Genomic DNA, 24,142 nt, shown 5'->3' on the forward strand with positions numbered 1-24,142 from the left:
TTATAAATTATAAAGGCAGATGAATTTTTAATCATAATTCTGCTTTGATTTCCTCTAACTTGATTATATCTTGGTTGGTAAAAATACCAGCGCATTGCCCTTCCCACCCAAAAGTACAGAACACTCCAGAGTGGATTCTGTGTACATGCTCAAGTCAATCACACTAATGGACAACTCTGCTAAGCCTTTGTGCTGGCCTATATTTTCCAGATAACTACACCAGATACAGCTAGAAACATTTTTCTCTCCACAAACTTCAATAAAATTTAGTAAAGAAATTAACTTCGGTTCTTTCAGGAGCATAAAGATTCTACCTTACTCTTTCATTTTTTGGTCAAGAGAAAAAGTTTAGTTCAGTTAAGGAAATTGGTAACAGTCAACAGAAAAGGACCTAAATCCTGAGTTACAGTGGGAGCAGTCCAAAGCAGGCAACCAGGAACAGTACCACCTATTGATAGAACACCTGGGCACTAGGGTCAAACACAGGGACAGCAAGCAAGCCCTGGAACATGACAGCTCTTCGTGCTGCAGTATCTCAAGTTCCAGCCCTGTGCTCCTCTATTTAGAAAGGACTTCCTATCAGCTACTTCAACAGTTCATTACAGCAGTATGGAAAACCAAGCCTTAGACAGGCTAGCAGCTTATTCTGCATTATAAAACAATGCCACTAGAGAAAAAAAAAAATATTCTATGAAGTCTGACTTCTAAGACTTTTCTGAAGTTGTTGAATAGTGTATTCTATGTAGTATGAAGAACAAACCACCAAAAATAAAGAATAAAAATTTCTGTCTTCTTTTTCATTTTTAATACACATCTATCCCAGAATATCAAACAGGGCTCAGAACAAATACAATATACATGGCAGCACAGTGGTCTGAGTTTATAGCTGAACAGTAGCCATAAATCTTGTTCCATATTGTTTTACTTTAAAATTACTTGTTTTCCTGTACAATTCATGTCTCTTTTCTGTTTTAAACATAGTTGTATAAGAACAAGTTTTGATTAATAAATGACATACTGCCTAAGGTTTCAAAATGGTCTGACTATTTACTTGAAAGAAAAATGTCACACATATTTGGTTATGGTTATGTTTACTTCGAAGACATTCAACAGCCTGAAATGTCAATTAACCTTTTGAGAGTGGTGACATGTTTTTGCATGGCATTTGTGTCAAGGCACAGTATTTGTTAGCCACAAAGTGGTACACCTTTTAGGAACAATTTTTTTTCAAATATGAAGGGATTACAAAATTATTTTCTATAACAAGTCTTATATCAGAAGTGAAAACAGAATGATGGAAGAAACTATACGGTGCCAGAATCTGTGACATATTAACTGAAAAGCATTTACTGGGGAGGGGGAGAAGTATTTCTCCATAACTAACATGAAAACAAAGCCATGTTTTTAGCTACTGTAGACCTTTAGCTTCTTTGTACAATTTCTTATCAGCAGTTTAGAAATGTGCAGGCTACCTTGTCAGTGCAACAACAAGCACTGTAGAAAATGTACTATTTACTGCTGTAACTTCTCACTGGTATCTCTGGCACTTACTTAACCTCAGGGTTATGTTTAGAAAACATGAAACAACGGGTGCAAGCTGGAAAATAAGGAAAAAAAGAAACATAGATGCTAAATAAAACCATTAGTAAGCATGTATAAAAATGCTTCAGACCTGCTCCATGAAATTCCTGGCAAATGATTCAGGGCATCAGAGTTACAAGGCAGCTTTTGACAAACCCTGTAAATCCTCAGTTCTTGTGGCCATTTTGTTTCACTCACACTTCTGAAGAGCATGTCATGACACCCGGGACTAAGAAAGATGGAAGAACTAATGCACTTCCCCCTTCCAGCACTCACTCAGTACTAGCTGTAGAAGAGATAAGGCATTATACCTGCTAAACCAGCTCCATACCCACACACACAGTGCTTCTCAGTGGACACCCACAACTGTCCCAGGGCAGATCCACATCAGAAAGTAGTTAGTTGTCCTATTACAAGAGGATCTGACCCTTCAACTGTAGGTGAGCAGCACCTTTACAGGTACATAAATATATTATTTCTGGTCTGTCTATTAGGATCTCTGCGATAGCCACAGGCATTTTCCTCTAGTGTAAAACATGGGGTCTTCCAACTCATGTCCACTGTCCTGTCCTCCAGACTATTTTCCACACTAATGGTAGAATACAGTATTTTACGTAATAAGACAAGATCATCAGCAATCTAGCATAACTGTGGTAGAACACCTGGGATCAAAGTCAGTCTCTGCAAAAAGCCCATCAAGCATGATCCCCAATCAAACCAAGGATTTCACATACCCAAAATTAACATCCACAAAATCCACCACTTCTGTCATCATTTACAGCCCATTATGCTTTTACATATTCTCTTGTCTCTTGCTGGCATTTTTTAACACAGTTCCTTACTTTCACTTTTAATATGCCCATAAACTTTACCACAAATTAAACCCAAACTGAGAAGAAATTCCAGGAATCTGATAAAAATAACAAGTTTCTATATTAGTCGTCCAAAAAAAACCCACCCTTCTCTCAACTACATAAATATATTTATTGTATACTCATTAATGAGAAATCCAGTAAATGTTCTTTGGCAAAGAAATTCAGCCTAACACAGTCATCTGAACTATATAAGAACCAGGCTATCAGATGCATAAACAAAGGCCTACAACTGAGAAGGAAAGCAGACTGAATGTCCAGAACAGTTGTCCTTGAAGTTGGAAGGACTAAGAACAGAGCCAAAGTGACTGAGAAGCTCACAATGAAAAAGATGTTGGTAAGAACCTAATTTGAGGAAAGAAAATAAGTGGAAATATTATGAAATAGGGAAAACTACGAGTGGGAACCGAATTTCAGAATATATGCAAGCATCTAAAATGTCTTCCCTAATACTCCCAACTTCAGCCATTCAAAACATCTGGAGCAGTGTGCAATACTTTTAAAGGAGGACGAAAAAAAAAAAGGAGTTAAATGCTCAGTCAGTATCAGAGCAGGGAAAAGGGATACTTTTTGTTTTGGTCTTATTTGATATACTGAGATCACACCTCCTGTCTTCTGCTATCCCCATGAAAACTGGAAGTTTGTTTTAACTTTAAGTAGAAAACGAGTTTTCATACAAATTACCTGCTTCCAGAAGGTGGAGTTTTCAGGTGGTCATCTAATGTCTTAACAAATCATTACAGAAACCAGAAAAGACCAATATTATGGCTCTTAGAACTGATGGATGCAGTATAGCTTACTTCTTACCACAGCGCAAGCATGGTGCCATAACATCACGCAAATTTCCCTTCCATGGCTAATCTGTGATTTGGCATTTACTTGCCCCTTAGAAAGCACTTAAGCACTTAAGCATCAGAGAAAGCAGGAGCAACAGTACGTAAACAAAGCACTGAACCTGCAAGAATTACAGTAAGAAATACTGCTTGGACACATAAAATCATCATGACTGCAGTTTTTATAACCACCAGACACTTACACAGTTATGAAACAGCCAATTACTTTACAGTTCTAATTTAACTCGTTATGAAGATATAATTATTCAGTTCATGTTCTTGCACTCCATTCTCTCGGCAAGATTTTCTGCTTTCCAAACACCTACCTTTCACTAAATAGAATAAAATATTATATACTTCACGTCTGTGTAATCCTAAACCATAAAACCATAGTCTTCAGTTAAAGTGAGAATAATGATGTTATATACAGAAAACATACATGATTCAGAAAATGTGGGCAACTAATCAACATTATGGGTTAAATACTACTTAACAAGCCACTACAGACGAACTGGCAACAGGAGAGATTATGAAGACCCTGGCATACCCATTATTAGCCTCTCTGAAAAGCAAATGACTATAAGCATTTATACAGGGAGAAATATAAATGCTGATTAACATTTAGCAAACAGCCAAAAAAAAAAATTCTCAAAACTAGAGTTTCATCTTGAAGTCTAAAAAGCGAGAAAAGCACACTGCTGGACTGACCTTGTTAACAAGCCTGATCAGCAGAGAATGCAGAAGCAATTCTAAATTGGCAGCAGTGTTTTCTGTAGTTTTATGCTTATGAGAGAAAAAAAAATTATGAAAACCCTGGATGGGAAAGGAACACATATCATAAGCAGACTAACATCTCCAATTTACAGAACTTTACTAATACTACAACGTTTTCAGTATTGCCAAAATGTAATTGGTAAATAAAAGTCATAACATTACTATATATTTGTTAATATTTGAAAATCAGCTATATAATAATACAGATTTTCAATTCAACAGATTTTCAACAGTATTATTTCAATTGGGTATTTCTTCCACTGTCAGTGGGCTATAGTTTAATTTGTCTGTTTGGACTTTTTTTTAAAGAAACTAAACTCTCCAAAGTCTGCCTTTTTAAGTAGCAAAATACTTTCATTACCCTGAAATTGCTAAGGGGCTGCTGAAGTTTTCCAACATAACTGAGGAGAATTTTAAAGCAAACTGAGCTTGTGGCCTGCAGTCAGAACTAAAAGCCAGTAACAGTAATCTTAGAATAACTAGGTCACGTCGTGAATATTGACAAGATGACCATGTGCTTATAAAAGTATGGTATGATACTAAATCTTATTCATCTAGTTCATAACACACGCATCAGTTCAGTCAAATCAGACTCCAGTGACATTACTAACATGAGCACAAGCAAAAATAAATCCTAACATCCCTTCTGAAAATTCGAATCTTGGCACAAAAGAGAGTGCTTTTAATCATGAAATGGTTTGGGTTGGAAGGGACCTTAAAGATCATCCAGTTCCAACTCCCTTGCCATGAGCATTGACACATTTTACTAGACCAGGTTACTCAGAGCCACATCCTGGCCTGGCCTTGAACATTTCCAGGGATGAGGCATCCACAGCTTCTCTAGGCAAACTGTTTAAGTGCCTCACCACCTTCACAATAAAGAATTTCTACCTAATATCTAATCTAAACCTAGTCTTTCTTGGTTTAAAGCCACTACCCTTTGTTCTATCACTACGTGCCCTTGTAAAAAGTTCTCCAGCTCTCTTCTAGACAGAGCCCTCGTGGGGTAGACCCCTCCTGGTACTGGTGGTGTGGAAGGACTTGAATAACACAGACACTCCTGTTCTTGATTGTCAGCAGCTTCCTGTGGCAGAGAATTCTGGTTTAGGGTTGCATAGGTAAGAACTGGCATCCAGGTCTCCTGACTTTGACCTATACTCAGACTCACTGCAGGGTAATTTAAGTGCATCTGTACTTACTTTCCTTCCCAGGGAGTCTGATTAATTTAAGGACACACTGAAGCACTGTCATTGACTTAATTTTTGTGAGGTTTTTAAAAACTGCATAAAGGAAACAGAATGCCTATAACTTCTTATTGACTCATATTTTACAGGTACCACAGCAAACAGTCTTCCATTAGGTAGAAGTCTAACGAACTATTTCAGATAAAGTAGGACAGTTACAGCAATACAGAAATTAGTTTCATGCTCCACTGGTATATCGAGCCACCCACTTGATTTTCAAATCATTTAATCCTTACTTTGAGAGGCCATTTATTTCAAAATGATCTGATATTTGTGATACCTTCAATGTTATCACATTCAATGCACATGAGAATATGCTTTTCATAGCCTGAGAAAAAAACTGACATGCTTGTCAATAAAGTTTTTTCTATCTATTTCTACCAAATATGGTGTATTTGTAAGAGCACGTATCAGTTTACACACAGCCACTACTCATGGAAGTAAATTCAGCTTCACAACTACATCAGTGCTGGAGTGCTCCCTAGTTAAAAGGCTACTTTAATTCACAGTCTAAAGTCAATATTGACAATTTAAGATTACAAAGTCTAAACTACTATTTTAGTGTGAAGACTGAGTAACTAATACAGTGAGAGACTGTACAACAGATAGATGAATACCCAACCTTCAGTCCATTCTTGAAGAAGTAGATTTATGATTGCTGGAGAAATAAAGAACTACGCTTGAATAACTCCAGTGTGAGCAAAAACTATCAGATATTTTAAAAATGAAGCCTGACGAACTCAAAAAGGGGACTACATGATGTAGCTGCTTCCAGTAATGGGGAAACTGAACAACTCAGTGCCTCTGCCCACACCTACCTTAGCAAGATACCTTTGGTGTTGCCAAAGACAACAATTACAGAGAGAAATTAAATCCTATTCTAACAAATGAAATCAGAATTTTGCCTTTTTATCTGGGCTATTAACTCAACTAATTTCAGTTATTTTTCCCTCTAATTTGGGAGGAATAGTTCAACTTTAAAGATTAAATATTTACTGGAATAATTGAAATTTATGTAATTTAAGTTTTTGTTTTGCTAAATTTATGTAATTTTTTTTTTGTAATTTAGGAGATCTATACTATCCTCACTGAAACTGTTATGAACAGTGGAGTGGGAGATAATGGAATATGAAAGATATTTTCAGAAAACCTTTGTCTCATACTTTTAGAGTAGTATATTGCACACTGACACAAACCATTTAAGAATGTTTTCCAGCCAACAAAATATTTGGAGGAAATAAATAATCCATAACATAAGAAATTTTCTAATGCAGCTCATTCACTTACAATACATTTATTTCAGTTTTCTAATAAATAGCATAGAGGAAAATCAGTATGGGCACCCTTTCACTCAGTTTAATTCTTGAAAGAGTAACTGCCATAGTTCCTCCACTGAAGGCAAAGTATTCCTCAATTCATTGTAGAAAATCAGAATACTCACATTTGAATTTTGGGGTTCTCCTCCATCTTTCAATAATTAATTAGACAAAATGTACTAAGATGAATATTTTCATTTAAAGAAAGCATTGCAACATGTATATTTGCTTTTAAAATTTTAACTGTCAGTTTTGCATGAATGGGAGAGGACTAAATGTGTATTATACATTAAAAAAAATTAGCCTACATTGCACTACTCTTAACTTCATGCCTGTGTTATCACACTAGCATAAAACTAGAGGAAACTATTAACTCTGCTCTCTAAAATTTACAGCCGAAGATGCCAATTCTGCTTTTCATCAGCACACTCAGCACTCCAGAATCAAAAATCAAAATTAGACACAAAAATGTCATTTTTGCCTGCTGTGATAATGAAAATAATTTAGGAATAATTTAAGAAGGATGACAAAAGATTCCTGGATTTGAACTCCTTCAAAAACTCTCCCCCAATTACTTAAGAAAAGAACATTTCTACAGAGGACACCCAGCAGGATGAAGCCAAAAGTGTACTCAATATAGAAAATAAATATTAAAACAGGGAAAAAAAAGGGGCAAATTTTTAAGAGACAGCAATGACTGATGGGCACAATTTGCCACTCATCACAACTAGGGTCTTCATCACAGAAACAATCTGTAATCAGGAAGAGAGTGTTTCCTTTAAAATAAGCCCCAGATCAAACACCATGAGAAACTTGAGCACTGAGAACATGGGAGATGACTGCATAAACACACTGATTCCTGTTCTCTATTGTTGCTACCGAATTCAGGTGAACTAAGGCAGCATGAATATCTTCGAAGGAAGTTCTGGATGTTGTAGTTTCTTTCCAGTAGGTCTCACTGTAACAACCAATCCATGGGTGAGGAGGTCTGCAATAAAACAGCTGGATTTTCACACTGGTTGCATAAAATCTCTGACTAAGTCCTTTACCATGTTCTTATTAGCCATGGAAAACCCTGAGAGTATATAGTAGTGTCGTGGTTTTGCCCCCCAGCCCATCCCTGGGGCTGAGGATGGTTTTGTCCAGGTGATTTCTGGACAAAAAACCAATCAAAAAGTTCAGTGACGCCTTTGCTAATTACATCTTTAAGAAAACGGAAGAGAAGGTTGTTGCGCAGTTGAAATTAAGAACAGCAGCCATGTAGAAGGGTAGTGGGCCCGAGGAGGGCCAAGGCCCCCTCCTCCCCCGGCTTGGGCCGGGGGGGGGCAGGTGCAGCACTGAAGCCTCCCTTCTCTCTTGTGAGAGAGTGAAGAAAAAAAAAAAAGGTTTAAAAGACGAACTGCTTAGATGAGAAACCGCTACCGAAGAATTCCAGCCATGAGATAACAAGACTTTCAAGGTCAAAGCTGCAGTTGCAGGAGAGAGAAGAAAAGTTCGAAGGGGGGAGAACTGCTTTTTCTCCTTTTCGCTCTCCCTTCAGCAGGGTAAAGACTGAAAAATAAAACCCTGCCACCTGTAGAAGTTTGTTGGGGTGAAGAGACCCCCCATGCGGCTCACAGAGGAGTTTGTGAATGCACCAGAGATTTGTGACTTTAACAGAGAAAGCCTTATGCTGGAGTAAAAGCGGCTCAGATGAGGCAGAGTCCTGTTAAAGACTTTGTGACCCTCGAAGGGATCGATGCTTATGCTGGAGTGAGACGGCTCAGATAAGCCTGGGATCTCAGTGAGAGATCCATGCTGCTGCTGTTGAAGATTTATGACCCTGACGGGTATTAGAACCTACGCTGGAACACAAAACGGTTCAGGTAGGGATGTTGGGATCCATGTGTGGGATCCGTGCTGCTGATACTAGAGAGAACCAACGCTGGAGCAGAAAATGGCTCAGGTGGGATATTGGGATCCGAGTAAGGGATCCAGACTAGACCCATGCCGAGAAGTCAATCAAGGACTGTTCTCCCATGGGGAGGGACCTCCATAGGGAAACAGGGGTGAACTCTTAAACCATTATCCCCTGTAACCCTGTGGAAGAAGATCCATAGTAAGCAAGTGTCCCCTTGCAAGCTTATGGAAGGAGACCCTTCAGGACCTGGGTAACCCTCAGCCTTCGGTTTTAACCCAGGAGGGGGGTAGGCCCAGCCCTGGAGGCTGACATAGAGAAGAAAGAAAAAAGGTTCCAACTGCGACGAAAGTGCTGCAGAGTTACTAGAGAGAAAGAGAGAGAGAGAGCTGGAATTCTGAGAACAGAAAAAGACTGCTTCTCCTTCTTGGACTGATATAAAGGGAAGTGGGGGGAGAAGTATCTTTTGTAAATACATAATACCTTTTACTCAAGTAGAATTGTTGTAAATATAATTCTTTAGTTTTAGTTTGTTAATAATAAATACTCATACTTTTTTTAATTCAGTCTCTTTTTGTCTGCATAAACCTTCTCTCAACTAATAGTAATTGTATGTGGGGGTATAAAAGTAAATTGAGCCAGGGCAAAACCACGACAAGTAGTTAAAAATCTGCCCCTCTACTGCACAAACATATTCAACTTCAATGCAATTCAGTATCCCCATTTCAGAAATGGGTTACCAAAACATTTTATAGTTTCAGTGAAAAGTAGGTTTCAATGGCAGATTTAAAATCCTCATAAGACTCATATTTTATCTGTAGATATGAATCACAAATTGAAGGACCAGCATCTTCAGCTGATAATACTAGACAAATCTTCAAATTAAAGACAAGACTTGGAGTGGACACCACAAAAATTATATGTAACTGTGGGAGACAATGTGGAATACGTGCAGTGGAAACATCAATCCTAGAGGAGAGACAGTTGCAGCCCAGGAGAGCTCCTGGAGTCAGCTCAGCGAAGCCTCATATTGCGAAATCATTGTTCCGCGTTATCTTATATTGTGTAATCTCTCTCCCCTGTTATCCCATGCTGCCTACACTGGAATGCAGTTCCTGTTCTGCCCCCAGAGCGGGGTCCCGCCTCTATCCTAACCCCGTTGGCTGTTTCCCCTGCCTTTCCCCGGTTCCTGGGTTCTTACTGGGTATTACCTCTCCGCCTTTGTCATTGGCTGGTAAGGCAGCCAAGCCCCTCCCTTCCTCCCAGAATCCTTATATGCTGCGGGAAACTTGAATACAGCCTCTTTGCCTGCCTGCCTGCCTGTGTGCTGTGTGCTCCTTGCTGCGTCTTGCTCCTGGGCTCACAGTGCTGCAACTCCATCCCGGTTGGGTGGATAGCAGAGAGCATTTCCCCTCAGTCCTGTCAAATGGCGCCCAACGTGATCTCGAGCTCCGCCTGCATTTCTACCGTGTAGAAATTCTTTCGGACGCCTCTGGGCTCAAGCGACGAAGTGGAATTTTGGCTTCCCGCTCGGACGGATTCTACAACTCAGCTTCGGATTTCGACCTGCCTAGATCTTGAGGTAGGCCAGCAGTTGTATAGTTCCTTCAACCCTACTACCTCGCTTTTATATCATGGGTTTACTACCCTCAAAAAGACAGCAGGATACCTATAAGCGTTTGAAGAACTTTATCTACCTTCATGGACATACATTAGATAAACAGTCATTAAAAGCTCTAATTAAGTGGATTTCCAAGAATAATCATGCTGTTCCCTGTACACTCACCTATGAACAATGGGACAAGTTGGGACTTAAATTATGGAAAGCTACACAGGCTAATGACACTCTTGCATCCCAAGCCTCTATCGCCTGGCGTTTGATTTTAACTTTGTTGGAAAGACTGAAAATATAAACTCTGGGGTGGGGGAGCGGGAGGTAGAACAGGGTTGCGTTCGATGCGCGCGTATGGCGTCGGGAACAGCTGTAGGGGGAAAACTCTACCTCTGCGCCGCCATTTAACCCAGGGCATGCCGTGGCATGTTCGCCCCCAGCTCTGCAATGGCCCCAGCCGCATGGCCACCCCGCCCCCTCCCCTTCCCCACACACGAAGCAGCCAGCACCAGCCCATGCCCCAGGGCTGGGTGGCTCCCTGACCCCACAAGGGTGACCTCAGCTTTCTTAGCTGCATCTCAGACTGCTGGCGATACTCTGCCATGCAGCCGGGTGGCGCTGTCCTGCCCTCAATACCATCGAGTTCTTCCGGTCCTTGGGGGACAGACCACCACCTCAAGCCCCGCCACGTCCGGTCTTCCGGAAGTGAGGAGCCTCTCAAATAGGCCACGCCCAGGTACCCATTCTACCCGAGCCATGTGCTCTAGCCATTCAAGGTTGCTACCCCTTAAATCAGGAAGCACACGCAAATGATTGCTATTTCAATGAGGCATACCCTGTTTATCGCCGCAGTAACTGGTCCTCCCCACTGGAGCCCATTACCTCTGCCACTCCTTAAAGATACAAAAAAGGCAATAAGCGATTACGGCCTCAGTTCACCCTATACTCTAGAAATTCTGAGGCTCATTATTTGCAGCTTACAACCTGACTCCGAATGATATAAGAACATTATCAGATGCATTTTTTACTGAAAATGCAAAACACTCTTTTTCTACAAGAGTGGAAAACATTAATACGTAAACATGCAGAACAAATATTCCCCATCACTGGTACCCCAATTGATGATACCATTGACAGGATGTTTGGCACTGGGCCATTTTCGGCCTAATGACGCCTAAGCCACAATCCCTTTAAATGATTTGCAGAAATCTAAGTCCCTAGCTTTTTGAGGCAACTGCAGTATTGCAGAAGCCTCTGAGACTCACTGAATCCTATACACAGATCCGCCAAAAACCGACGGAGCCTTTTATGGACTTTGCCGAGAGACTGAAGGATGCTCTCACAAACAATTTAAAATCCCAGAGGCTCAGGATTCCCTGTTTCAAAAATTAGCCATAGAACAAGCAAATGAGGATTGTCAACGTATTTTAAGGACACTAAAAGACCCTACCCCCATGGATATGGTTAAAGCTTGCCGAGATGTGATACCCACCACCCCGCGATAATCCACCACAAGCTCGAAGCAATGGCTGCACAACACCACCGAAACTGTTAACACTGTGCTACCACTGCAAAGGCCGGGTCACTTTAAAAGGGACTGCCCTCACCTGAACAGAGCCTCTACAATGCCACCCAGCTTATGTCCCTCGGTGCAGAAAGGGGTTACACTGGCAGCAGTCAATTGTAGATCGCACTATGACAGAGAGAGGGGAAACCACTCTCACCCAGGCTCCCACAAAAGCTGACCCCGGTTCCGGGATACGAGGAACTGAGCGCTTAGGGAGCGCCGTAGGACATAAATTGCCCCTCACCCCAGCCAAAACCATCGGCTCCCCCCATTCTGGCACACTCACACTCGGCAAGTGTCTCCAGGGTGGAACTAGCACCTCCCCACCCAATCACCATACACAGTGATGATTACCAACAAATTCTTGTAAAACCAACCGGTAATTCACCAGTGCCTCCTGGACAATACATCCTAACTGGAACTACTACCTCAACTGAAACAGGTATAACGGTATTACCTCAATCAGTAACAACAGACAATCCCAAGGTAATAGAGGTGACTGTGAAAGCTTTGTTTCCACCTGTGGACCTTGACACAGACACACCTATTGCAAATCTAACCCCCATCGAGACAGGGGAAAACAACTTAGACTCCATGCCTATGGTTCAATGGACACAAGCTATTTTGCTTGATCGGCCAATGCTAACCTGTTCTGTGTTTCTTCCCAACTCTAACCAGTGTATTCAAGTTAAAGGTCTCATAGATACAGGAGCAGATGTCACCATCTTCGCAGAAAAAGACTGGCCAGAGGAATGGAGGACCACCAAGCCCTATATTGACATCAAAGGGGTTTGCATTTACAGTGCCTTCAACTAATGCAGCTCAAGTCTATGTTTCTTTACTAAATAAAAACGGGGGAACTGTGGGAGACAACGTGGAATACGTGCAGTGGAAACATCAATCCTAGAGGAGAGACAATTGCAGCCCGGGAGAGCTCCTGGAGTCAGCTCAGCGAAGCCTCGTATTGCGAAATCATTGTTCCGCGTTATCTTATATTGTGTAATCTCTCTCCCCTGTTATCCCATGCTGCCTACACTGGAATGCAGCTCCTGTTCTGCCCCCAGAGCGGGGTCCCGCCTCTATCCTAACCCCGTTGGCTGTTTCCCCTGCCTTTCCCTGGTTCCTGGGTTCTTACTGGGTATTACCTCTCCGCCTTTGTCATTGGCTGGTAAGGCAGCCAAGCCCCTCCCTTCCTCCCGGAATCCTTATATGCTGCGGGAAACTTGAATACAGTCTCTTTGCCTGCCTGCCTGCCTGCGTGCCGTGTGCTCCTTGCTGCGTCTTGCTCCTGGGCTCACAGTGCTGCAACTCCATCCCGGCTGGGTGGATAGCAGAGAGCATTTCCCCTCTCAGTCCTGTCATGTAACTATCAATAAAACCTTACACACAACCACTCATTCACAGAACAAATTTAGGATTGGGTATTTTAACTACAAGTCTGTAGTTAAAGACAGTCAGAACACATGCACAGCCAAGTTAAGTACAGTATACAGTGATATAGTCAGCTACAGTGACTTCTACTACATTTTAAGACTGGACTTTGAAATCTTAATGATAGTCATAAGAAAATAAGGATCTCTGGATGTATCTTATCACTGGATGGAACTTATCTATCCAGACAAAATACTAGAATGCGATGTCAAATCAGATTCTGCCCTAATCTTGCAGATACTGCAAGACCATCAGCAAACAGGCAAACAAAACAACAAGGAAACTGGGAACTACATTTTTCACCAGTAGAAAAGCATAACTAGAAATAGAGCAAGTTACATAAGAGTAAGGAAAGGGCTGGACTGGGTTAGGCAGAGAGACAGTGAATTTACAGAATCCTGTAAAAATACTAATCAACTAGAAAACATTCCTGGTGGAGCGGGGCGGGGGGAGGGGGATAAAATCTGTAAGTTGTTTTGGTTTTTTTTTTTAAAAAGGGGAACTATTTATGTTTCTTCGCATCTTAGCCTCAAAAGAAGCACTCTTCAGACCAAGGAACTGAAAGTAGGTTGGGCCAAAGACTTAATCAAGTGATTAAACCAAGTAAGTGGGATAGAGGCACTGAATGTGAAGAAATCTTCACTAATGTGAAGAAACGCATTATGTTTGCTGTGAAATCCTTGGATTTCTCAGCACAGCTTTTTCTAGTGATACCAGTAGCTTTAGGAGGCAGGAAAAAATATTAAAATTAAGAGTAGTAAGTGTTTTAACTTTGTAAACTGGGATTTTCAGCTTATACTTAGTGCTAGAAAAAGCAACAGGAGCAAGCCAAAGAGTAAATACCTCAGTTACCATTCAGAAAATATACTAAAAGCATATTAAAAATAAAAAAAAAAAAAGAGAGTGAGATTTTAATCTACAAGGAAAACATGCACAAATTACGTACCTAAATCCACCTTAACTGCTGACTAACAAGATGCTTCATCCACAGTTGCCTCTCTCCTGGAGGGGTAATTTCCTCTGAATTCCCATTTTTGTCTTCAAGGATAAAATCCTTTTCCCTTCAGCAAACCTTTCTTAGCACTTATGCCAAGAAAAGTGATATTTTCAGACTTCTTTGCTCAATATTCAAAGCAAAACTGTTCATCTCTTAATCTTTGAATTTAAGAAAAGAAAGAGACAGACACCAAAAAGTACCAGTGTACTTCAAAAGGGAGGAAACAAAAGAAATAATATGACATGAAATTGGTAGAGCAAGACTAGTGCTACACAGCAACTTCAAAAGAATTTTCCCTAATTGAAATTACTGCAAGTTTTCATCTTTACCTGATTTTTACTGATAAGCAGCTAGCTTGAAAGCAAATAGAAAGAGACTGTATAACAAACATTACAAACAGCTTTCAAGTTTCCCGAAACCCCAGTATCTCAGGATTCCCTTTGTACAAAAGGTAAATGTGGTGGTGTGTTCTGTCTCTGGGAAATTTGTTGGCTCAGATCTGCAGTAAAAATGCACACCATGACCACTTTTATCAAATCATAGCAGAAGAATATATGGCAAGGTAGGAAGGCTAGACAGATTTCTATTACAGATAAGGCAGACATTTTCATTAAATATAAAAAAGACCCCAGAAATTACCTGCCATTTCAAGCCTTAAAATCGCAACCAGACCCCTCTTCCAAAAGCTCTTTTACATACTGAGGAAAAATTATACTTTGTATTACACAGGAAGTTACACAAGATAAGCATGGTGCTCTTTTACAACTTTAAAAGATGCTATTTTGCATGCAGGAACAGAACAAAGGTTTCAGATTTTTAAAACATGCTCAAAAACTTATTTCAGCCTTTTTCATTTACACTTTCTTCATAGGAGACAGAAAAGGGCAAGGAGAGGAAGAAACTCATTAAAAAATCCTCAAGAAGTAATACCAAAAAACTGTAAACAATTAAAATTCCTACTTACAAAGCTGAGTGAAAGAATAAGATGCAATTGTGCTGTAGCTGGCTACTAAAATAAAGCTCAATAGGTACAAAGCAGTGTCTTTACCATATATTTAATCATTTGCATTGTCTTTGCCTCTCTCTGTGATGGTCTCATATAACGTAAGTGGGTTCACAGTTCATCGTGACAATGCCCATAGGTACAACACTATTTGTGACCTCTGCTTGTCACTACAGGAATGACTGGTTGATCAGACACTAAGAAGAAACTGATACTCTTTCTGTTTGAGCTGTATTCCTCCTAATTTGCATTCTTTCCGCCATGACACACACACAGAGCACATCAGTTCTCTTTGTCATAACCACCACAGTATGCAAGTGTTTCAGAGTATTTCTGTAGACTTTACAGCCTTTAGCAAAGGGAATTTAGCACATTAACATCATGTATACACCCATTAGCAAGAAAGCCAGTTTCTGAGAAAACTACTTTTAGAGTTTTTCCCATTTGGCTTCAAACAGGCACTCAATATACAGAATTGACAGCTCTGTCAAGAATTTTAGGTACATAATTTCACTAGTTGCATTCCCACGCATCATTATATTAAGAAATGCTGTCTGAAAGCTATAAAAAACTTCTCCTGCTTGGCAACATAGGACTCTTATCTTTGTCATGATACATATTTTAAGGATACTCTGAATAGTTTTCCAAAACAAGAAAGGTATGAGGTATTTAGTTGGATCTGCTTTTAACACAGAGATTTGCAAAGCATACTAAAAAAAAAATACAGCAAACATAATATAGGGGCATAGGGAAGTGGAGAAAAGCAACAGAATTGATGAAAAATTGCTGTAAGAATTCAGAGTGAACCCTACTAAAAGTCTATCTCTTCTATGCAGAGAGGAGAAAATACATTGTCATCTAATCAATGGGTCCTCATTTCTAAACTGATATATTACCAATCAAAGACTTAAAAACTGGATCAGATTCACATCTGACTATTATCACTGGCCTGTCATTATAGAGGCCAAATTAAGAATGTGTTCAAAGGAAAAAAAAATACAAATACCATCACTCTGATTGACTAGGACTGTATTATACAGTAGAAATAATATCATAAAGGGATTGCCATATGAATAAGGATTCAAAGAACCAATTAACACAACAGCAGAATATACATAATTAATAACCTTGTGCAGCTGAAGACTGCCAATAGCTCAGAGAAAAATGAAAAGATGAGGTGGGAAAACATAGTATTAAACTGTTGAATTTTTGTTTAACTCTACAGTTTTTATTCATTTCTCAAGTCAATAACATCCCTATCTATTAAGCATTGTGCACAAAAAAGACTTACATTCAAAAAAGAACAGTTTTTCTCAAAGAATTAGTGTCCAATATGCCACAGAAAACTCCTCCTTCAGATTAAAACTGCTGTCCCTTGTCCTGTCACTACATGTCCCAGTAAAAAGTCTCTCTCCATCTTTCCTGTAAGCCCCCTTTTGATTATTGTAACCCCTTTAGAGTACTGAATGGCTACAATAATGTCTCTCTGGAGCCTTCTTTTCTCCAGGTTGAACAATCCTGACTCCCTCAGTCTGTCTTCACAGCAAAGCTGTTCGTGCCCTTGTATGACTTTAATGGCCCTCCCATGGACCTGTTCCAATAGGTCCTTCTCTGTCTTGTGCTAGGGGTCCCATAGCTGGATTTAATACTCCAGGTGAGAGAAGCAGGGAGCAGAATCATCTCCTTCAACCTGCTGGCCACACTTCTTTTTATACAGCCCAGAATACAATTGGATTTCTGGGCTGCAAGTGCACATGGTTGGCTCACATCAGAATTTTCCCTCACCAGCACCTCCAAGTTTTTTTTTTCAGGGCTGCACTCATTACATTCACTTCTCCAGCCTGTGCTGATACCAGGGGATGCTCTGACACAGGAGTGGGACCTTGCACTTGGCATTAAGAACCTCCTGAAGTTCACATGGGCCTTCCCCTCAAGCCTCTCAAGGTCCTTTTGGATGACATCCCTTCCCTCTACCCTACCAACTGCACCACTTAGCTTGATGGGATCCACAGTATTGCTGATAGTGACACAATTTCACCACGTCATGACATGTTGGTACCAGATCTGACCTCTGAGGGGGAGACCTTTATAATAAAGTCATCACAAAAAGCATTAATATTCCAGTAAGTCTATTTTATATCCTATTCACATTATTTTCTTCCATAATATAGTAGAAGTATGTCAGAGACAGATAATCTGAAGGATGAGAAACAGGGAACTTCCATTGAATGAGAGTGAAAAATCTCACACTATGTTGTTTGAAATAAAAACCACACTCTTGTTTAGTATTTCTCACAATGAAAAAGGAGATATACATTAAAATCAAAAGATAATAGATATATTGGTTTTAAAAAACTTCAACACATATCAGTTTTCCCTCAACTGGTAGAAAATGAGAAATCAGGCAAGTACACGGACTGAAACCTCCAGGTTCAGTAAGTAGGATATTTCAAAAGTCAGAAATAATCATCTTTGAGGGTGCAAGACAGCTTCTAAGTCACGATGTGAGGTATAAGTTTCCATCAAAGAGGTTAACTAGAGGATTCCACCCTTATGCTTTTATCCAAGGTGCTGAAGGCAGAGCATCCAACAAATAGATCTTCTGATCCAGTTCCAAAACTCCCATATTCCTGGAATCTGAATCACATACAAAACCACACTTGACCAAAAAAAGGCTCATTATGAATCCAGTATCAACCATACATATAGCATGAATAAATCAGTCTTGAAAAGCCCATGCGAACAAACAAAAGAAATCCAAACATCCCTACCATGCATCAATCAAGATTCCTAAGGAAAGCAAACGTCATTCCTATCTTCAAGGGTAAGAAGTAGGACCCCAGGAAATAAAGGTCAGTCAGCCTCACATCACTCTCTGGCAAGATGATGGAACAACTATTCCTTTTCTATGTTACTAACAAAATCGTAAAGTATTAAAATTAATCTTATCCCAACAAGATATATAGCAATGATAAAAATAAAGAAAGAAAAAGCGAGTCAGTGTTCCACAATTCTTTCCAAACATTTGATCTTGGCTGCCACTGATGTATTCTATACACAATTCCTTATGCATTTGAAGGCTAATTATTAATCAACAAAAGGATATTATTATAATTTCTCATAGTTGTAGACATCTATGCCTAAAGATACAATGAGACTTCACAGCATGTAGCAAGTTTTAACTGGTAATGGGTGCACAGGAAGCAAGATTACCATGCCACATAGAAAAGTATCTCAAAATTGTAACAAGTATCTCACAAAAGTCACCATCCAACAAGCTCACAAAATTAAGAGCAAGAGCTCAGATACAAGTAATGAGAATCAACAGGCTGGTTGGTGAGCTAAACCACCACAAATGTTCATGACCCCATTTTACCCTTGCCCTAATGAAGGCCTGTTCATAAAGATCTCCAAAAGTTAAGTTGGTTGCATTACTTTACACTGCTAATAGTGCATATATGGCGCAGTTACAGCAGTTCAGCTAACATGTCACATCTCTTCATGACAATGGAACTCCACTGTCATGATCACAGTTATCAAGTCCCTAATAAGTACCCTGGCTTCTTACAAATTTTGTATTTTAAACTCCTTGCTTAAAACCAAACCAATACAATTTTATTCTCTCTCAGGAAAACAAAACAAACCAAACAAACAAAAAACCCTCACCACCACCAAAACAAATAAACAATAAAAACATTACCTTCTGGGGGGTCAAAACCCTCTGCCTGAACTTCTCAATCGTATCTTGACCTGCCGCCGCCCATGCAGTAGCAAATGCTTCAGCTTTGTCTTGATCCAACTGAATGTTCTGTAGCTGCTGTTGCAAGGAAGCAGGCTTCAGATTATGATAGACTGCCTGTTAAGAGGAAAAATAACTGCTGTTATTGAGTGCTGGTCTACAAGTCACTCCAGATATGTTCTACCACAGATGGCCACCATGTTCAAGCAGGATTTTTACCAGCAGCTCCACTGGGGGACTGCAAGCATCCTGTTGTTCTTTTTAACCTTCTAACTGGGAAGATAGAAAAGTACAACTATCTCAAAATGCAACATTACAAATAACTCTTCTCAACATAGACAAACAATGAAAAAACACACTTACAAGCAAAATCTGAGTATTTGTACAGATTTCCACTGTACGTAATGCCAAAGCAGTGATCACTGAAAAAAACCTGGGACTGTACAAAAAGGAGAAGTTTTCCAAATTCACACTATTCGAGCAAGCCTGAACTACAAAGTAGTATTTGCTAAAACTGAATAAACAAGACTCCCTATCAGCATCAATTTTTTGTGTTTCACACTCTGCATAGTATGCTGGTCTCCCCTTTCAAAACAGGACTTTGTCACCACCAGAAAAAAAAGAAACAGCACATGTGGCAAAGACCATACAGAAGTTCTTTTATCTGTAGTGTGTCCATAGACTGCTATGGACCACTAAAAAAGTTATGCTCTGACAGAACAAACCGCTGATCTATGAAGCACAGCTATCAGCAGGAACACATACACGTGTTCATATACATGTAGTCCACCTGGGACTCTCTTTTTTTCAAATGCAAAAGAAGCAAGTCCTAGAGGAGAATAATGGCTTTTTCTGTTCATCTTCAATGATTCTAATATAAATTAAGCAGTCATATGAAATAAGGACCAGGCAATAAACAGGCCAGTCTGATGTTTGGCTGAGATGAAAATTCAGAATTCCAGTCTGGAGGTGATCTCAGGTTTCCTTTTCATTTTTTTGGTGGGTAGAAGCCATGGGGAAGACTGTTTATTTTCCTTCTAAAGCAGTGGAATGTGTTAACTAAGTGTACTGATCATAAACTGACATATGTAAAAAAGGACCAGATTCAAATCCCACAACAGACCATCAGTATGTGTTCCCACAGCACAGACTATTGTTTCTATACTTATAGGAAATGGATGGAAAACATCATGGGCGTGACAATTTTTAAGACAGTTACCATATTTACCATGTAATACAATGGCTTCCCAACCTTAGTAAAGGCTGCAGAGCTAGAAAACCTTCTCTTTTTACAAGGTATTTAGCTCTACACCATGCAGTCATCCATTCCTCCAAATGCTAGAGCTGCATGAGGTGTGCCTGTTCACCTCAGTACAGGCTGCTTCTGGGCATCAAAGTGTTCCATAACTGAATCTTAAGATAACTTAAGCAGTGCTCAGTAATGTTATGTGGTATTTTCCTTGCAAGAAAATGGCTGACTTGTTTACAATGAATAAGAAAGAGTATATCCTATAATTACCATCACTTCTCTTGGAGTGCAGACCTCCCTTCTACCAATAACATCTACATTAGCTGGAAAATCACTGCCCCAAGGCAGTTAGTCCCACCCAAATCAGGAAGGCACGAAAACAAAAGCAGTAAAATCATGAACCCAACACATATATAATATACTACAGATATATGTTTCCACTAATTAATTTTAACTTGACTTTTATATTTTTGAAATCTAAAGTGGAATAGAAAAACACATGTATCAATGCATAAGTATGAAAACAAAATACCTGTTCTAAAATGAAGGATATAGTTTCAAGAACCAGATGAAGATCCTGCTTTTCCAATGAAAAAGCTATTTGAAGTTTTTCTTCCTCCTCTTCACTGAAGGTACTTTCAGCCTGAAGCACAAAAAATGGTTAGTCACAATATTTCATTTAAGGACCAAGAACTTACTTGTTAAAATAAAAACATAGTGGTTGTCCACTTGTTTCTAAATGGAAATAGCAAAGTAAAGCTCTTTTCCAACAGAAAAATACAACGCAATTCCTCTACTGAAAATCAAAATTAAAACCCAAGAGTACCACAGGATTACTTGAAATACAGCAGAAGAAAATGCTTTCTCTTTGCACCTGAGAGACACTAAAGAAATATTCTTCTTTCAATTATCAGATCCCACCACCTTTTATAAATAAAAATAAGACAAGTACTAAGCACATTACCTAAGTCAGGCCCCAGAGAAAACAGAAGGTAAAACTGTAGTGAAGTTAGTTGTGTATGTTTCTTCCACTATGGATATCCTTCTACAAACCACCCATGCTGATATAAAGGAAATAAAGGCCTAATGTATATTTATTTTGAAAATCAGATTTGAGTCCATAAACTACTCTATTACTGAAGACTATTGAAAATGTGCTGCACTTTTAAAATACAGCAGTTATTATACTAGAGAAAATTAAACAGTAATTTAAATGCAGATACTGCCTTCTTTTAAAATGTAATTACTAACAAATCTATAATACAGACAACAAAACGCCATATTTAGATCACTTAGTAATGCAAAACTGCAAATCCACACAAGAAAAACAATTCAGCTATCAGAATAAAAAATGAGGCAATTACACAAAAATTTCAATGATTGCAACACTTGTAACAAGAGTATCAAAATGGAAACATTATTTGCATCATTAGCTGTTGGAAGGAAGCACAGAGTGTCTGCTTTGTTAAGGAAAGTAAGTTCATTTAAAGTTTCCAGCAATTTAACCAGCCCTAAATACTTCAATACTTCAGAAGGGTCAGAAGAACTACTCACAAGACTGAGTGAGTTAAATTTCAAAGACCACTTCCCTCATGTAAATGTTGATTAAAACTGTGAAGAGGTACTACAATGCTATGGAGTAGTAAAAAAGAACAAACAAACCAACCAACCAACCAGACAAAAAAGTTGGTGACAGTTTGCAGTTACCAATTAGTTAGAATCCATGCAAAACAACCGAGAAAACTCTGCAATAACAGCAACATCCAAGCTGGAATTTTGATAGGAAAAAAACTCAGCAACTGAATCAAATGAATCCTTATGCTCTCAGAATTATAACCTTTAATACATTCACAACTGTTTCCATGTTGCTCCTAATTTGTAATATTTTAACATATAGTCTGCAGCATGTGTATAGAAAACAAATTCTGTATTTCTTTTTCTACTTTTTCCGGACACAAAACAAGGGAACTAACAAAATCTGACACTGAAAGACAAGAAAACTGACAAAATGTATTTCTGGTGTAAGATTTATCTTACAGTTTCCCATGCAATATTTAGTGTAAAGTTTAGACCTAGTCTGCATTTGACATTTTGGCACTGTACAATGAAACTGACTACTGATTTATTTTATTATTTTTTTATTTATTCTGCAATTAAAAATATCTTCTGTAAAGGTCACAAAAATATTCACTAAAAGCTCAGGACTTTACTTTTAACCTCAGTTCCACAGGTGGCTTTGGTTGATGGGCATACAGAAATGCAGAAAAATAAACAAAAATATGCATTTAGTGTTTCCCTCATGATGTACAATGTGGTATATGTAAAATTTTCCTAAGAAAGGATGTTCTTTGATGTTTGATCTTTGTATACTTTGAAGCCTAAACATCAAGAACGGAGATTTAATCCATGAAACAGAGAGCAGCTAACTAGCTCTAAGTGCTGTCCAGGTGTTACAAAAGCAAATTACTTGCTGGTAGAGTTGCGTTGTTAAGATTTAGGGTTCACATGCTTCAGTGATCTCAGACCTAGGAGGAGGTTAACAAAGCTTGGGAAGAAGGATGTATCACTGATAGTGGATACAAAGAATTTAGGGGCCACAAGGACGTTTGGCAGAACTCCAAAGATAAGGAAGAAAATAACAAAGCCAACTCAGCAACTGTCCTGAATCCACTCCGACTGGGTAAAAGGCAACGGGAGAGCGGGACCACCGACTCACAGCCACGGACCCAAGTAACCCACCCACCTAAAAGAAGCGGGAGACTGAGCATGTGGACTAATTAGCATGAGAAGCGATGGAACCATTAACCAAGAGAAGACAGGATACGAACTAATAAGACTACTATGTAATTTGCAACAAACGAACACTAATTCCTTTGTTTGCTAAAATACATAAATAGAAAAAACGTTTTGGCAGTCAGTGTGCTTGATTTGTGGAATTCCACCAGGTACCCACCCTTGCACAACTCTGAAATAAACAATCAGTGTCTCTCTCGAGTGTGCAATTGTTGGCTTGTTGCACACCGGGTAACGAATACGACTTTTGGGGACAACACTCGCGAGGCAGGAGCGGGGTTTGTGCCAAAAGCCAAGGAATTGGCGTGTCCTGACAGCGCCCTGAGGCACCGGCGCCAGGAGGCAGCGCCTTATGAATGGGCATCACTCGCCCTCAGGCCGTTCACTTTCTGCCTCTAGTCACCGGCTCTTACTTAATCTGCCTGAAACACTTCTGAAAAAATTAGTGATGAATGAAATTAAGATTTAAAATCATCCAACCGAGGAAACATCGGGCTCCGCCCGCAGCCGCGCGGCCCCAGCGCCGCCGGGCCCGGCCCCGCTCCCGCCCCGCCCGGCGGGACACGGCCCCGCGGGCCCCCGCGCCCCGCCAACCTTCAGGTGCAGCTTCTGGAGGAGGCGGGAGAGCAGCCGCGGGAACCGGCCCGAGTCCACGGCGTTGAGCAGCGACACGGCCCTGCGGATGCTGCGAGGAAGGAGAAGGGGTGGTCAGAGGGGCCCTCGCTCCGCCGCGCCCCGGCACCGCGGATGCAGGACCTGCCGCGGCGGGGCCTGCCCTGCCCTGCCCTGCCCTGCCCTGCCCTGCCCTGCCCTGCCCCGCCCGGCCCGCCCGGCCCGGGGCAGCCGCAGCGCCGCTACCTGTCGCTCTCCGGCACCACGGGCGCCGCCATAGCTGCGGAGCCAGCCCGCCCCCGACGGCGGCTCGGCGGGGCCAAGCGCTGCCGCTCCGCTCGCAGCGAGAGCAGCGTGAACCCACGGAATCAATTAGGTTGGAAAAGACCTCTGGGATCACTGAGTCCAACCTGTGGCCGAGCACCATCTTGTCAACTAGACAATGGCACTAAGTGCCGCGTCCAGCTCCTTAAACACCTCCGGTGACTCCGCCACCTACCTGGGCAGCCCATTCCAAAGCCCTTTCTGTGGAGAAATTCCTCCCAATGTCCAACTGAAAGCTCCCCTGGCGCAGCTTGAGGCTCTGTTCTCTCGTCCTGTCCCTGGTTGCCTATGACCAGCT

The 24,142-nt window shown here is 40.4% G+C and overlaps 1 protein-coding gene across 3 annotated transcripts in view; it reads right to left on the reverse strand.

Annotated features, from left to right (window-relative positions):
- COMMD10 (COMM domain containing 10) overlaps nucleotides 1-23,820 on the reverse strand; it is a 172,036-nt gene extending 148,216 nt beyond the window's left edge. For all 3 annotated transcript variants that reach the window (XR_007630505.1, XM_050329014.1, XM_050329013.1), the window contains exons 1-4: nucleotides 23,767-23,820; nucleotides 23,503-23,593; nucleotides 20,648-20,758; nucleotides 18,828-18,983 (exon numbers count right to left, since the gene is read on the reverse strand). Coding sequence is in view for 2 of the 3 variants with exons in the window: in XM_050329014.1 (XP_050184971.1) it covers nucleotides 18,828-18,983; nucleotides 20,648-20,758; nucleotides 23,503-23,593; nucleotides 23,767-23,798 (390 nt within the window). In the remaining variant the exon portion in view is untranslated. The remainder of the gene's footprint in view (nucleotides 1-18,827; nucleotides 18,984-20,647; nucleotides 20,759-23,502; nucleotides 23,594-23,766) is intronic.
- Nucleotides 23,821-24,142: the final 322 nt, after the last annotated feature.

Source organism: Myiozetetes cayanensis, unplaced genomic scaffold (assembly GCF_022539395.1).
Source record: "Myiozetetes cayanensis isolate MyiCay16 unplaced genomic scaffold, myiCay2020 scf4, whole genome shotgun sequence".
NCBI lineage: Eukaryota > Metazoa > Chordata > Aves > Passeriformes > Tyrannidae > Myiozetetes > Myiozetetes cayanensis.